A 13,713-nucleotide genomic window follows, 5' to 3' on the forward strand; every position below is an offset into this window, starting at 1 on the left:
TCAGACCTGCCTGACATTGTGAAATTGTGGCACAGGACCTATTTTTTCCCCAGCAATGAACTCGTTCATCAAAGATTCCTTCTTAAATAGTAGCTAGAAAGCTGTCATCACGTGGATTTTCAAACCACTTCACCAAATGTTGGAGCCACTAAGATTTGTCAAAAATGTTGAATGGACCCAGAAGAACTTCCCTGATGCATAATCCAGAGATTCATTCCTGATGGGCCCATCTCAAAATCCTCCAGGGCAAAGGTGAACTCTGGAGCCCTCTAAGGGTTCCAAAACATTCCCAGGACACCTTGGGGGATCCTGCTAGAATTAGAAGCCTTGGCTCCTTAAGTGGTGGTTTTCGACCTTAGCTGCAGATTAGAATCACTGGAGAGCTTTAAACAAACACTAATGCCTGGGTTCTTCGTGCCTTCACAAGATTCTCCTTTAACTGGGTGGTGGTTTCCCCAGTAATCTAATGTGATCCCTGTAGTTTTGTAGCCATGTCAGGATTATCTGGGGAACTTTTGAAATTTCTGATGCCTAGGCTGTGCCCCAAATAAATTTAATGAGAATTTTTGTGGATGGAACCTGGTATCAGTATTTTTTAAAGTTTCCCAGCTGATTACAATATTTAGTCAAGGCTGAGAAATAGAAAAATCTAGAAAAGAAATCCCTTCCATTTAGATCTAAAAGGTGGCATCTTATATCCTCTTCAATTCACCTGGATCTCTGAAAGCTCTAAAACTATAGGCTGAAGAGTTGTGATACAACTGAGTCACAAGGTAAAATGCATGATCAGATACTCTGGATTGATAAGAAATGAAAGTGATGATCAGTTCAGATAAGAATCTATAAAATAAATAAGAAGTACACCTGTAGCAATCAGCTGTAATTAGCATTTATTAAACACCAGACACTGGTATTAGCCTAAAAACAGAGAAAGACCATAAAATGGAAAATTATTCTTAATATTAGAGTTTTCAAAGAATAGCTAATATTTCCAAATCGAGCTATTTCCAAATAGCTATTATTTCCAAATCTTCCATAATTTAAACCTTGGGAACTTACTTAAGGAAATGCAGGTCACCAGTTCTATAGGATTCCATTTTGTCAGTAATTCTACAATTTTGGTTAATTCCATAGATATGTTTGTCATTGTCTATTTTTTTTTAGATGAGGTTGTTGTGATTTTTTTACTTTTTACTTTGATAGTGTGAGTTATTTTTCTTTTAGATAGCCTACTAAGAACTCTTTGAAGCATAAGCAAGTTTACCATCTTTATATTTAGAGAAGATATGTATATTTGTTAGCTACTAGCAGCGATTCTTGTTGAGCAGGAACTTATCCAAAGAATTGTTGACAATTAAATCGCTGAAGATTTTGTGGTCAAAGTCAAATCCAACAACAGTGTGTTTATTTTCTTTTTGCCAATTGTTAGGCCATATCCCATCACAGTCTAACAATCCAAAAGAGAATATTGCCAAATCATTGGCCCGTTTTCAGAATGGCTAACCCTTTTCTTACTATGGAACTTTCAATGCTTAATTGTAACAAGTGAGGCATACTTTTTCTTGAATCAATGGCTTATGGCTATTAAGAATTCCTTCTCTAAAGAAATGGGAAGAGAAAAACTTTTTTAGTAATTGAATGTCAAAAGCGAGAAAATCATTCCAAGGGACTGAGTTCACATCTGTCTTTCAGGGCAGTTGTCATTTGCCCAGTGCACTGCTGTTGTCTCTCATTTGGCACCTCAACTCCCAGCTTAAACAGCAGTTATTTGTGTCAGGTGTGGAGTGATTGCCTCTGTCTGCTGATGGGCTGCCTGGGCCAATTATCTAAATTCACCCTCTGGCCTTGTCCCCGAGTGGAAAGCTCTGACTACATCAGTGGAAGGACTGACCATCCATTGCCAGCCCTTTTGTGATGTTATTAATGCTCTCCTGCAGAGAATGTGGATTCTTATTTCATTTTGGAGGGGCATTTTGTACTTTTATTATTATTATTATTATTAATTCAGTTTAGGTTCTAGTTTCATCTCGTAGAAGCCTACTAATAAGCTAAATGTGGTGCCAGCAGAGAACAAGTTGAGAGGAGAGGCTTTCTTGCCTCCTGGGTAAGAATAGTGTGCTATCTCAGGACCAGTTCTCCGGTGATAACTTCTGTCTCTTCCAGAGTCAGAAATGCAGTTCAGTATCTCTTGGCCTCTTATAAATTCCTATTTTTACATAGCCGGGTCTTGCTTATACAGTTACTAACACAAGTCTTGTTTCTGTTGGGTTCCTTGCTGCATTTTTTATGCCATTTACTCAATCTTATTTAGATATATTTCATAAGACAGCACTGTAATTAAGGCTGAAGTGAGACTCTTACAACCCAGGGTAGCTTAAATGATTTTCTTATTTCCCTAAAGATGTGAGGGGCTTCCCAGGTGGCTCAGTGGTAAAGAATCGGCTGGCCAGTGCAGGAGACATGGATTCTATCCCTGGGTAGGGAAGATCCCCTGGAGAAGGTAATGGCGACCCACTCCAATGTTCTTGCCTGGGAAGTCCCACGGACAGAGGAGCCTGGCAGGCTACACTCCATGGGGTCGCAAAAGAGTTGGACACAACTGAGCGACTAAACAACAACAACAAAGATGTGAGACATGAGCCGTCATATCCACTCCCTATCACTCCCCTTCTCTTCCTCCAACCCTCCATTCACCTGCCCCAGCCTAACACTTCTGGAAGCAGAATTATACACCCAGATTTTTCACCTCACCTACCTACTCCAATCCATTATCTTAGCCACATCTTATAAACCACATTCCTATGCAGGAGCAGTGCTTCTGCTGGTGAAGCAAGCAGTCCTTCAAGATCCATTAATATCTTCAGGTCATTTTCCCTTTCATTGAAAGCAAAGCCATGAAAATGGACTAGGGACTTTCTTATGGTAACCCAGAGAACCACTATTCATATAGATGATGTTCAGCTTTTCATGCAAAATTTTTTCATCTAAGACATTTAAATGTATCCCATCTTAAAAGGCCTCCAAAGAAGAATGTTCAACAATGTATGAACAAATTTAAGGCATCAGAACACATGAAATTCAAAGTTTAATTTTGATCTTTTCCACTTTCTGTACTTGGTATTTCAACCTAGCAGATAATCCAATTACCTTTTACTTTCTCCTTTTAATGAAATAGGAAGGAAATAGCTTTTGTTCATTTATTCATTAATTCAGTTAAGGATTGAGAGATATAAACAATAAGTTTTGTAATTTCAGTTTTTTGTTTTCTTTGACTTTTAAACAAATTCTTCTGAGCAATTTCTTTGTACCTGGATGCAATAGCTTCAACTTCACCTAGGGCAATTTGCATTTTTTGTATGAGGCACTCAATTTTAAAATTAGTAAGGAAATAAATATTAGAATTCTCTTCTATGTTATTATGTAATAAGAAAATGAGCATTGGAATTCTCTTCTGTGTTATTCTCTGTATATTTTTCAATGAAGTACCTTAGGATTTTCTGTAGACAACAGTGAGTTAGCCTCTATTTATGGAGAAGTCTGACAGGCTTATTCTTCAGTAAGATAGCAGCAAAACTTGACAACAATTTGGAGTTTACTGAAAGGATCCAGATGTAAGCTTCCCTTTCTAGGAGAATTTACCTGGAAGTATACTATATATAGTATATACTATCAATAGAGTATATACAGTCTATGAAAAAGCTTATAGAAATAAGATTATTTACATAATATATATTATTTCTTTTAGTACATTGGTATTGTGACATTCTAACTTATAATGATATAGGATGACTTTCTTTCCTTCTTTCTTCTTCACTTCCTCACTTTCTTTGTTGCTTTATTTTTTACTATAGAATTAGTGTTAGAAGAGAAATTATGTACCCTATTGGCTGTATGGTTACTCAAGGTCAGTGCTAAATTGTGTTTCAAACTATGGAAAACTTTAGCACTTTGTGTATGTTTTTAAATACCTGAGTTTCATAGTTTCAAGAAATTTTAATACAAAATAAGACACATATATCTGAATGCATTCTTATTGAAGGTATTCCAATTTTAGATATTCTAATTGATCCCAATTAATTACAAATACTGTTCACTTTCACTGAATTTTGCATCTAATTTTTCACTTTCTCATTACTTGATTAAAGCAGTCAAAAGGAATTAGCTTATGGAAGAATTCTACAGTGTTTTGGTTCAATAACTTTACTACTACAATTTGAAATTAGTTCTGACAGCTCAACTTATCATTAAGATGATATTCACTTTCATCTCATTCAATATGTATGGTAATTATATGAGAATTTAAATTGTTCACATTTATGTTATATTTTCTAAAGTTTAGAATAAAATAGACTGTAAGAACTAAAATGTATATTGGATCATCTGTACATATCCCACATCTTACAGATTAAAAAATGAGAATTGGAAAAAGGAGTGGTACCAGAGTCAGTCACAGGCAGGGACTGGACCTCTCTGTCATAACTTCCACCTGGGCTCTGTTTTCTCCACCAAGTTCTGTTATCCATTATAAACCTCAGTAACTTTTAAATGGGCTTCCCTCGTGGCTCAGATGGTAAAGAATCCTCCTGCAATGCAGGAGACCTGGGTTCGATCCCTGGGTTAGGATGATCCCCTGGAGAAGTGAATGGCTACCCACTCCAGTATCTTTCCTGGAGAATTTCATGGACAGAGGAGCCTGGCAGGCCACAGTCCATGGGGTCATTTATTGATATGAGCCAGATTCTATTGCTCACATAGAAATGACTATCCACAAAACTTTCCTCCAAATAGTTATTTCCTTAGCTAAACTTAAGTATAATCAGAACAATATTCTAAAACTAACATGATAACATTATTAATAGAGGTAATAATAACCATACTGTTAGCAATCCATTAAAATGGCCTTAACATTATGTATCAATTATAGTTTAAAAAGTAGTTTCTCTCATTTTCATGTTGGAAACATAATTCCCCATATTACCATATTGATTTATTATTAATAGTCTAGAAGCCTAAAAGACATTTATTAAGTAAGCAGCAAAGTTTTAAATATTCACTTGTAAGCCTGGCACTATGCTAAGCAAATGTTACAGTATCACCCCCATGCATTCTTTTTCAATTAAGTTTAATGTATGTAACATTATAAAATGATATGTTATAACATTGCTCAAGTGCTAGTAATGCAAACAAAATTTCTTTTCACTCAGGGATTTTAAATTCTTCGTGTACATGTTCAGGTATATATTTTACTCTGTAAAATTTAATACTTTTGGAATTGGTTATTAATCATAACTGTTAAATGATAAATCCAAACCTGATACAGCAACATAAAAAGAATAACTGATTATTGAAGGAAATATAATTATCTACATTTAAATCATGAAATTAATGTCTCTTCCAACTCACTTTTATTTCCTCCTTCACATTTATATTTCCCTTAAGGTAACATAGAACTTTTATGACATAGAATATGAAGATAAAGAAAATGTTAGGAGGAGCCTGTTTTTGTGCCTAGGTAAATAATTAAGCAATCAAATACAAGTTCCTATGACATGAACAGATGAGGAGACCACAGATTCCTATCTGTTTTATAGTTATATACAATTGCACAAGTCATTTTAGCACAATTAAGTATTTCACACCATGGAAATATTTTTTCAAGAGAAATCAAATTATTTTTTGAAAAAGATCTGTATGTCCTCAAACTAATGATAATGCATTTTTGGTGAGCAGTCGCTGAGTATTCTAGTAGAGTTCCTAGTGAGCTTTGCTAGAAGACAATAAATCACATTTCAGGATAAATAATAATACTTATGTTTTGCTTAACATAGGAGCATTTGAGTTTAGGACATGGAGAATATATTTTCAAATTGGCTTGGTTTATCGGCTCCAACTGTAATATTATTATATTTGCCTTACTCCAGGAGATATTTTTGGGAACATAGTTTATCCCAATTAAGAGCCAAAAGAAAATTACATTTAATTTTTTTCCAAAAAAAAATGGAAATTGAGAAAGCATGTCACTTGAAAATTGATCTTTTCACAGATTGTTAAGGCTCATAAGCTTTTCCATAAATAAGAAAACATTACTTACTGTAATTATTCTTCATCTCTTGAGTCCCTTTGACTTTGCCTCGTTTATCAATCCTCAGATACCACTGTGTTCGACAGAAGAGTCTTCTCACTCTTATATCTCCTCCTTCCATGTAATCATAACTTCTTGTATGTCGCTCGGGGCTGGAACAGTTCGCATTTGTAGCCATTTGCTCTGGAGTCATGTCATTGCAAGCTAAAGATATAGTGCCCACTAGACAGATAATGTGGAAGCATGATCTGTAGAGCAAACTTGGCAGGATCCATGTCAGTATCCATTTGCGCATTATAGTATAGTGCTCCGGGTGTTCATGAATAACATAATGAAAATTAAATCTTGAGTTGATTGTTGCTCCTAGGTCATTGACCTCTTCCTATCTGTGAACTGTAGATTGGTTTAAGGAAGAGCAGTTGCACTCTCCAAATTGTTAGCCTTATCCTTTTAGTTCCTGATAGCAGTATAGGAGTCCTCCTTAAATAACTCTCTGTTGGTATATCCTTATAAAAGCAGGTTGTAATAACCTTAGTTGCTGAGATGCTGTTTGCTACTTGACTTCTGTTTGCAATGAGAGATGAAGAATGGAAAGGGAGGAGAGAGAGGAAGATGAAAAGTGATTTTACAAATTTCAGTGGGCAAATACTGTTACAACATACTGTGTAATTCTTACTGAGAGGATACGTTTAAAACAGTTTTCACAGAGGATGTCAGGGTCCTTACCACTCTATTTGTAGACTTATAAAAGTTCTATATTAGTAGAGGTTAATCTAAACATGATTGTACCATTCATTCCAGTCCCTATTTGATAAGAAACATCCGGCAATTTAGAGCTGTTGATTTAAATTCAGTTCTAAAGTTACTATTAACAAAATATAAATGCTTTTTCCTAGATGTCTTTATTCTTTTACGGTTGTGGTTTGACAGTTACTTTCTTCTGAACTGCCCACAGTTCTCAAGTTAAATGTCAGAATTGCTCTGGAGAATTTCAACCTTATCTTTATGTAAGTTCTATAACGTAATTACTGTAGATAATCACACAACTCAAAAGTCTGGTAACTTTACTTTTCCCCTCAGTACTAAAACCAGAGAAATAGATAAACGACTAACAAACATTTAGCATTATTTTTAAAGACAAGTAACAGTCACTTACTTGTTCTGTTGATAACAGCTGGATACACAAGAATTCCATGTCTGTTGTCTGCCCTGTGCAACTTGAGCCTCTCTACTGTAGCTACAAACTATTTCTCAGCTGAGAAATTCTCCAGCGGAATCATAATTGTTTCCATAAATCAACAGCAGGCAAGAGGATTGTCTCTGTGTGTGTGAGCGCGTGTGAGCTTGTGTGTGTGTGTGTGGAGCCTTTTATTCAGAGCTTTTCGATAAATACCTTTGCTGACCTCATTGGAAGCAATTAAAACTTAACCAGTGAGCTGTTAGTTGAATACAACAGCGAGAATAAAAGAGGCTTGTATAGTATTCATTCAGTGGTCATGAGAGGGAGCTATGAACATGGTTTATGCTCAGATCTACAAATGGGCACCTACTTTGTAGAAATAAATCTCTGATTCTGAAGCAGTTAGAAGGGGAAACAGAATTTTTTAGGTTGTCTCATAGCAGCTGAAATACGTTGAAAAATATTGCTTTGACCATATATGTAAAGGGATCTTTTAACAGGAAATCTTTTACATAGATTTATGAAGCATACATTGCTACTATTATTCCTTGTGTTCAGAATGTTAGAATAAAACTCCTAATATGTATTAAGTCACACCTTAGTGTCTTCAAGAAGTGTATAGCTAAGTTAAGGGTATATCTCTTCATATAGAGAAATTTCAACATTGCTTATAACTTAATGTCTTATGTTCCTAGACTGAAAGTAAGAATAACAATATTCTTACTTGAGTTGAGCCACTAATTACCAGTATGACCTTGGACAAGTCACGTGATGTTTCTGAATCTCAGCTACAACACTTGTAAAATTAGTCTAGATGATTCTATGGTGCCTTGTAGTTTTAAAATTCTGTGACTTGTTACTTACCCTACTAAGATCAGAAAGAGGATACATACTTTTAAAATAATTCTTAAAAATTAAAAATGAAGAAAAATTTATATGGTTTTATATTGGTTATCAATGGTTGATTCTTGTCCTCAGTAAGAACATTGATGCAATAAATATATGTTCATTTAAGGATGGAATTTTAAGAGATATAGCTCACGTAAAAAAGAGAATGTTATTTTGCTTTCCACCATGAGTTATTCTCCCTTTTTTAGCATGTATATATTAGTTTCCTGTTCTAGCATGTATTTATTAGTATACTAGAGTTTCATTAGGTATTTGTTGCAAAATAATTGCATTGTTAATCTAAATCAATATTTAGGAATACATATTAACATTCTATTTCCATGTTAATACTCTCAACACACACACACACACACACTGCACTTGAAATGCACTGCTTTACCACCACACACACACACACACACACACACACTGCACTTGAAATGCACTGCTTTACCACCACACACACACACACACACACACACACATACACCACCACACACACACACCACCACACACACACACACACACACACACACACACACACACACACACACACACACACACACACACACTGCACTTGAAATGCACTGCTTTACCACCAGGTGGTGCACATAGACCAAATAGGAAAACAAAATCAAATATTTAATACATTCAATTGTATTATAAATTATATTATAATTTCCCTTTGTGTCTATGCTTTGGAGGAACAGAATCAAGAGCACAGCATAGTTTAAATTTACTCAATTACTCTTTAGGCACCAAATATGACTTTTCTAAGTTTATTAGAGCAGAAGGGGATGACCCTTCTATAATTGCCTGTGTTGAAAGCTAGATGACTACAGAATATTCCATCATGTATTTCTCTAAAAGGAGGAAGAGAGAAAAAAGAAAATATGATGCTACTCTGTTATAAATCATATCTCCATTAGTTTTGTAGGCAATAATAATGAGCAGGGTTAGAACTCCTAGGACTCGGATAGTCCTTCTAAAGAAATGAAAATTATTAACAGCTAATTTACATGTAGATATTCAAGAGCTACTAAATTCATCCATTCCACATTGACCCTACAGATTTTACACTAAGAAATCATGGAGTCAGAAGTCAAAAGTTGCTAAGTAAGTGCTCAAGACTTAAATTCAAAAATGGATTTTTTTTATTGAAGAGTACTTAGTGCCTCATTTGTTGTATAAGGTTAATTATAAAATTAAAATTAGAAACAAAGTAAATATGAAATTGTAACCTGTGTACTCTAAGTTCATTGCTGTTGTTCAGTCGCTGTCATGTCTGACTCTTTGCGACCCCATGGACTGCAGCACGCCAGGCTTCCCTGTCCTTCACTGTCTGAGTTTGTTCAAACTCATGTCCACTGAGTCACTGATGCCATCCTACCATCTCATTCTCTGTTGTCTTCTTCTCCTGCTGCTTTCAGTCTTTCCCAACATCATGGTCTTTTCCAGTGAGTCGGCTCTTCCCATCAGGTGACCCAAGTATTGGAGCTTCAGCTTCAGCATCAGTCCTTCCAATGAATATTCAGGGTTGATTTCCTTCGGATTGACTGATTTGGTCTCCTTGCAGTCCAAGGGACTCTCAAGCATCTTCTCTAGCACCACAGTTCAAAAGCATCAATTCTTTGACATTTAGCCTTCTTTTTGGTCCAAATTTCTCATCTATACATGTCTACTGGAAAAATCATAAAAATTTTGACTGTACAGACCTTTGTTGGAAAGTGATGTGTCTACTTTTTAATACACTGTCTAGGTTTGTCATAGCTTTACTTCCAAGGAGCAAGCGTCTTTTAATTTCATGGCTGCAGTCACCATCTCCAATGATTTTGGAGCCCAAGAAAAGAATATATGTCACTGCTTCCACTTTTTCCCCGTCTATTTGCTATGAAAGGATAGGACTGGATGCCATGATCTTAGTTTTTTGAATGTTGAATTTTAAGCCAGCTTTTTCACTCTCCTCTTTCATCCTCATCAAGAGGCTCTTTAGTTCCTCTTCACTTTCTGCCATAAGAATGGTATCATCTACATATCTGAGGTTGGGATATTTTTCCCAGCAATCTTGAGTTCATTAGATGCCATTGTACCTTGTGATTTGAAAATATAATAGCAGTAATATTAGTGAATGGATTAAATCTTAACAAGGGAATATGTATCCTTTGATTATCAGTTTACATAATGCTTGCGTGCATGCTATGGGCTTACAACCTGTTTCACAAGCACCATGGCCATAATGAAGAGCCTCACTTATCTCTTATTATATTTCAAAAGGAATTCTCCAGGAACAAAAGTAACTTAGGTATCTCTAAATGGGGTAAACCCTCTGGGTTTTTAAAATTTCATTAACAAGTATTTATTGTTCTTGTTTTAATGTACACATAGTGACAGGCTAAGCACATAAAATACTTGGCAGAAGTACTCTTTTGTTTTTTCCAATTTGAGTTAACTTCATTTTTAATTGGAAACATCTCTATCTCTTGAGCTTTAAAGTTGTAAAACAAAGGATTAAATTTGCAAAACAAAGCATTCTTGCATCTATTTCTAAAAGTTCGCTTTTTTTCTTAGTAAATAGAAATTAGTACCTGGGATTCTTCATAAATGAAACAGTGCTAATACTTGCCAACTTTGATTTGGTGATAGACTATATGAAATTCAATTATGATCATGTCACTCTTCTGATTATCATACCATAATGGTCTCCTATTGCTCTTAGGATAAAGATTAAACTCTGGCTTAGCCCACCAGGACCCTGCTTGCCTCTCCAGCTTTTTAACATACCAAAGTCCTTCTCATTCTCTCTCCTAGAGCCCACTGATGTTTCCTTGTTGAAAGAACTCCCACTCGTCCTTTAAACTGCAGCTCTACTGGCATTATCACAGGGAAAGTTTCCTATTGCTACTTATGGTAGACACTCATAGCACTGTGTATTTTATAGTACTTGTCCATGATGGATGCTTTCTTTCATAAAATGAGAAATGCAAGAAAAAACAATAAAATGCTTCTTTCATCTGTCAGATTACCAAAACCCCCAATGTTTGACAATACACTATAGTGAACAGGCACTATATATACTGTGAGTGAGACTGTAAAACTAGTTCAACTTCTGTGGAGAGTAAACTGGCAATATCCATTCAAATGATATGTTTATAATTTTATTCATTGTGTCATTTTTTTGTAATAGAAAAAGACTGGAAATAAATTAAGTGTTCAACAACAGGAAGCTAGTCAAATACATTGTGATATATTCATTCAGTGGGGTACTATGCAGCTGTAAAAAAAATGAGGTAATTTTCTAAATACTGAGATGCGAAGATTTTCTTTTTTTTTATTAAGTAAAAAATACAACATGCAGAACATTGTGTATGATATGCTACCTTTTCCATAAAAAGAGAACAAGTAAAAATGTATACACACATATGTATTCAGTTTGCCTATATATGCATACAAAATTCTGAAAAGATACACCAGAAACTAAATAAATAACAATGATTACCTATAGGGAAAGGATGGAACTAGGAGGATGTGGAAAAGGATAGAATATAAAAATGTAAAAGAATGAAAATATTTAATGATGTTCCCTCCTGTTGATTATATTATACATACTTATGAATGTGACATAGTTTTAAAATTAGTGACTGGAATGCTAAGTCAGAGTTTGATCTTTATCCTAAGAGCAATAGGAGACCATTATGGTATGATAATCAGAAGAGTGACATGATCATAATTGTACTCTATGCCTCTATTCTGACCCAAACTAATCTAATTTCTGCCAGGAGAATAAGTTTAAGAAATACAAAATTGTGTTCCTTTATCCTATTTTTTCTGTTATTCATATTTTCAAAAAGATACCCAAACTTTGTGATTGCAAAGGAAAGATGTAGGAGAAGAAAAAGTCATATATACCTCCCAACTTGGGTAAAGCCCAAATCTGCTTCATAGGGTTGTGCTAAATGCCCTGAAAAGAAGTGAAACATCAAAGTGTCTTTGAGAAGAATCCCAGAAAAGGTAGAGTCCGTAAGATTAGGCAGCATAGAGAAAAATCTATTTGGGTAGCCACACTCTACATTTCTGGTACTACCACAGCACACAGCAGAAGCAGCAAAGCTCCAAAGAGTAAAGACTGCCTATGTGTCTAAAAACAGACGGACTCATAAGAACCCCCTCATAAATATTTCTCATGTTTTAAAAGACATCTGGAAAGGCAGAGAACCCAGACCTGAAGAAACTTCATGAGCAGAGTCAGTAGACACCTACAAGTAACTAGAGCAGACAAAGGACACAACTGAGTCCCTTGTCTTGGGCCTGAATTCTGTCTCATCTTGAAACAGAGGAGGGAGCCCAAGAATAGTTGACATAAGTTTCTACTAACCAGTGGTGAGAGGTAAGCGGGGTGAAATTCTCAAAGTTGAAACCAGGATGATTTATAAGGTTATATGTTACCCCTTGCGTATTTGAGATTGTGATCCGAGATTTATTTCTGTTACATTCTCATCACTGTCACCAACCTGTGGATTTATTTTCATCTTTTCTTCTGTCAACCCCATTTCATCAATCCAGCCTCAACTTTGGATCATGCCATTCAACCAGTGTTACTCACTTCCTTGTTCATTCACTTAACTATTTATCAAATAGTTATTTGGTACTAGATGTTGTCCCAGACTTTCGGAGGTACAGTGAGTATTCTAGAAGTGGTCTTTGAACTTACAGAGAATGCTGTCCGGTGACGGAACATAAACACGGCTCTTTGGCCTGTGTGTGTGCAGGCCAGAGGCAGAGGCAGCGTGGGTGTGCATAGGACAGAAGCAAGGTGTCCAAGGAGATAGGAGATAGAGGGATAAATGGGTAGAGGGACCTATTTTAAGTTAGAAAGACCCATCTGAGGAGATAAAAGTTTGAGCTGCCTGGAACAAGACTGACGTTGGTGTGTTCCAAGAACTGAAAGAAGGCCAATATGCTGAATGAAGTACATGAGCAGTGGGAAAAGTTGTGAGAGATTAGTAAAACTGAAAAAGTAGGCAGGAGCCAGATCGTAAAGAACTTTGAAGGTCATGGCAATAAGAGTTAGAGGTTATTCTAAGTGTAACGGGAAGCTGGGCTACAGGCAGGTCTACTTATAAACCTTATAGACCTGGGCAAAGGCACTAGTTAAACTACAAAGAAAAATGTCAAAAATAATTGAGCAAGTGTGGGGGTTTCCTATAAATCTTCAGTCATGCAAACTTTGTGCTTACACTCATGCCCTAACATTTTAAAGCTAACTGTATATAAGATACAAAGTCTGAGTCATATGCTCAAAATTGTGTGCCTGTGACTCAACTATATAAATATCTCAGTTTACAAGTGTATCTAGATTCTTTGTGTCTCTTGAGTCTATAAAAAATTGTTGCTTAATTTTACATTTATAAAAAGTTATCTAACATGCTAATCTAGAAATCAAGTTCTTCAAATTATATTTTTAACTTACTAAACAGCTTTAGACCTGGAGCAAGATCTCCAGAGTTACTACTTCTTTTTTTCCCATTTCAGAAATATCTGTATAATGAAGTTAAATTATACAATT

General features: G+C 35.5%; 2 protein-coding genes across 2 annotated transcripts in view; one reads left to right on the forward strand and one right to left on the reverse strand.

The window, feature by feature from the left end:
* FGF7 (fibroblast growth factor 7) overlaps positions 1 to 7,535 on the reverse strand; it is a 60,650-nt gene extending 53,115 nt beyond the window's left edge. Inside the window, exons 1-2 of the mRNA XM_043472043.1 lie at positions 7,239 to 7,535; positions 6,092 to 6,646 (exon numbers count right to left, since the gene is read on the reverse strand). Of these exons, the coding sequence (XP_043327978.1) occupies positions 6,092 to 6,377 (286 nt within the window). The 5' untranslated portion in view covers positions 6,378 to 6,646; positions 7,239 to 7,535. The remainder of the gene's footprint in view (positions 1 to 6,091; positions 6,647 to 7,238) is intronic.
* FAM227B (family with sequence similarity 227 member B) overlaps positions 1 to 13,713 on the forward strand; it is a 218,371-nt gene that overhangs the window by 136,323 nt on the left and 68,335 nt on the right. The window lies entirely within an intron of this gene.

The sequence above is a fragment of the Cervus canadensis genome, chromosome 6 (assembly GCF_019320065.1).
Source record: "Cervus canadensis isolate Bull #8, Minnesota chromosome 6, ASM1932006v1, whole genome shotgun sequence".
NCBI classification, from domain to species: domain Eukaryota; kingdom Metazoa; phylum Chordata; class Mammalia; order Artiodactyla; family Cervidae; genus Cervus; species Cervus canadensis.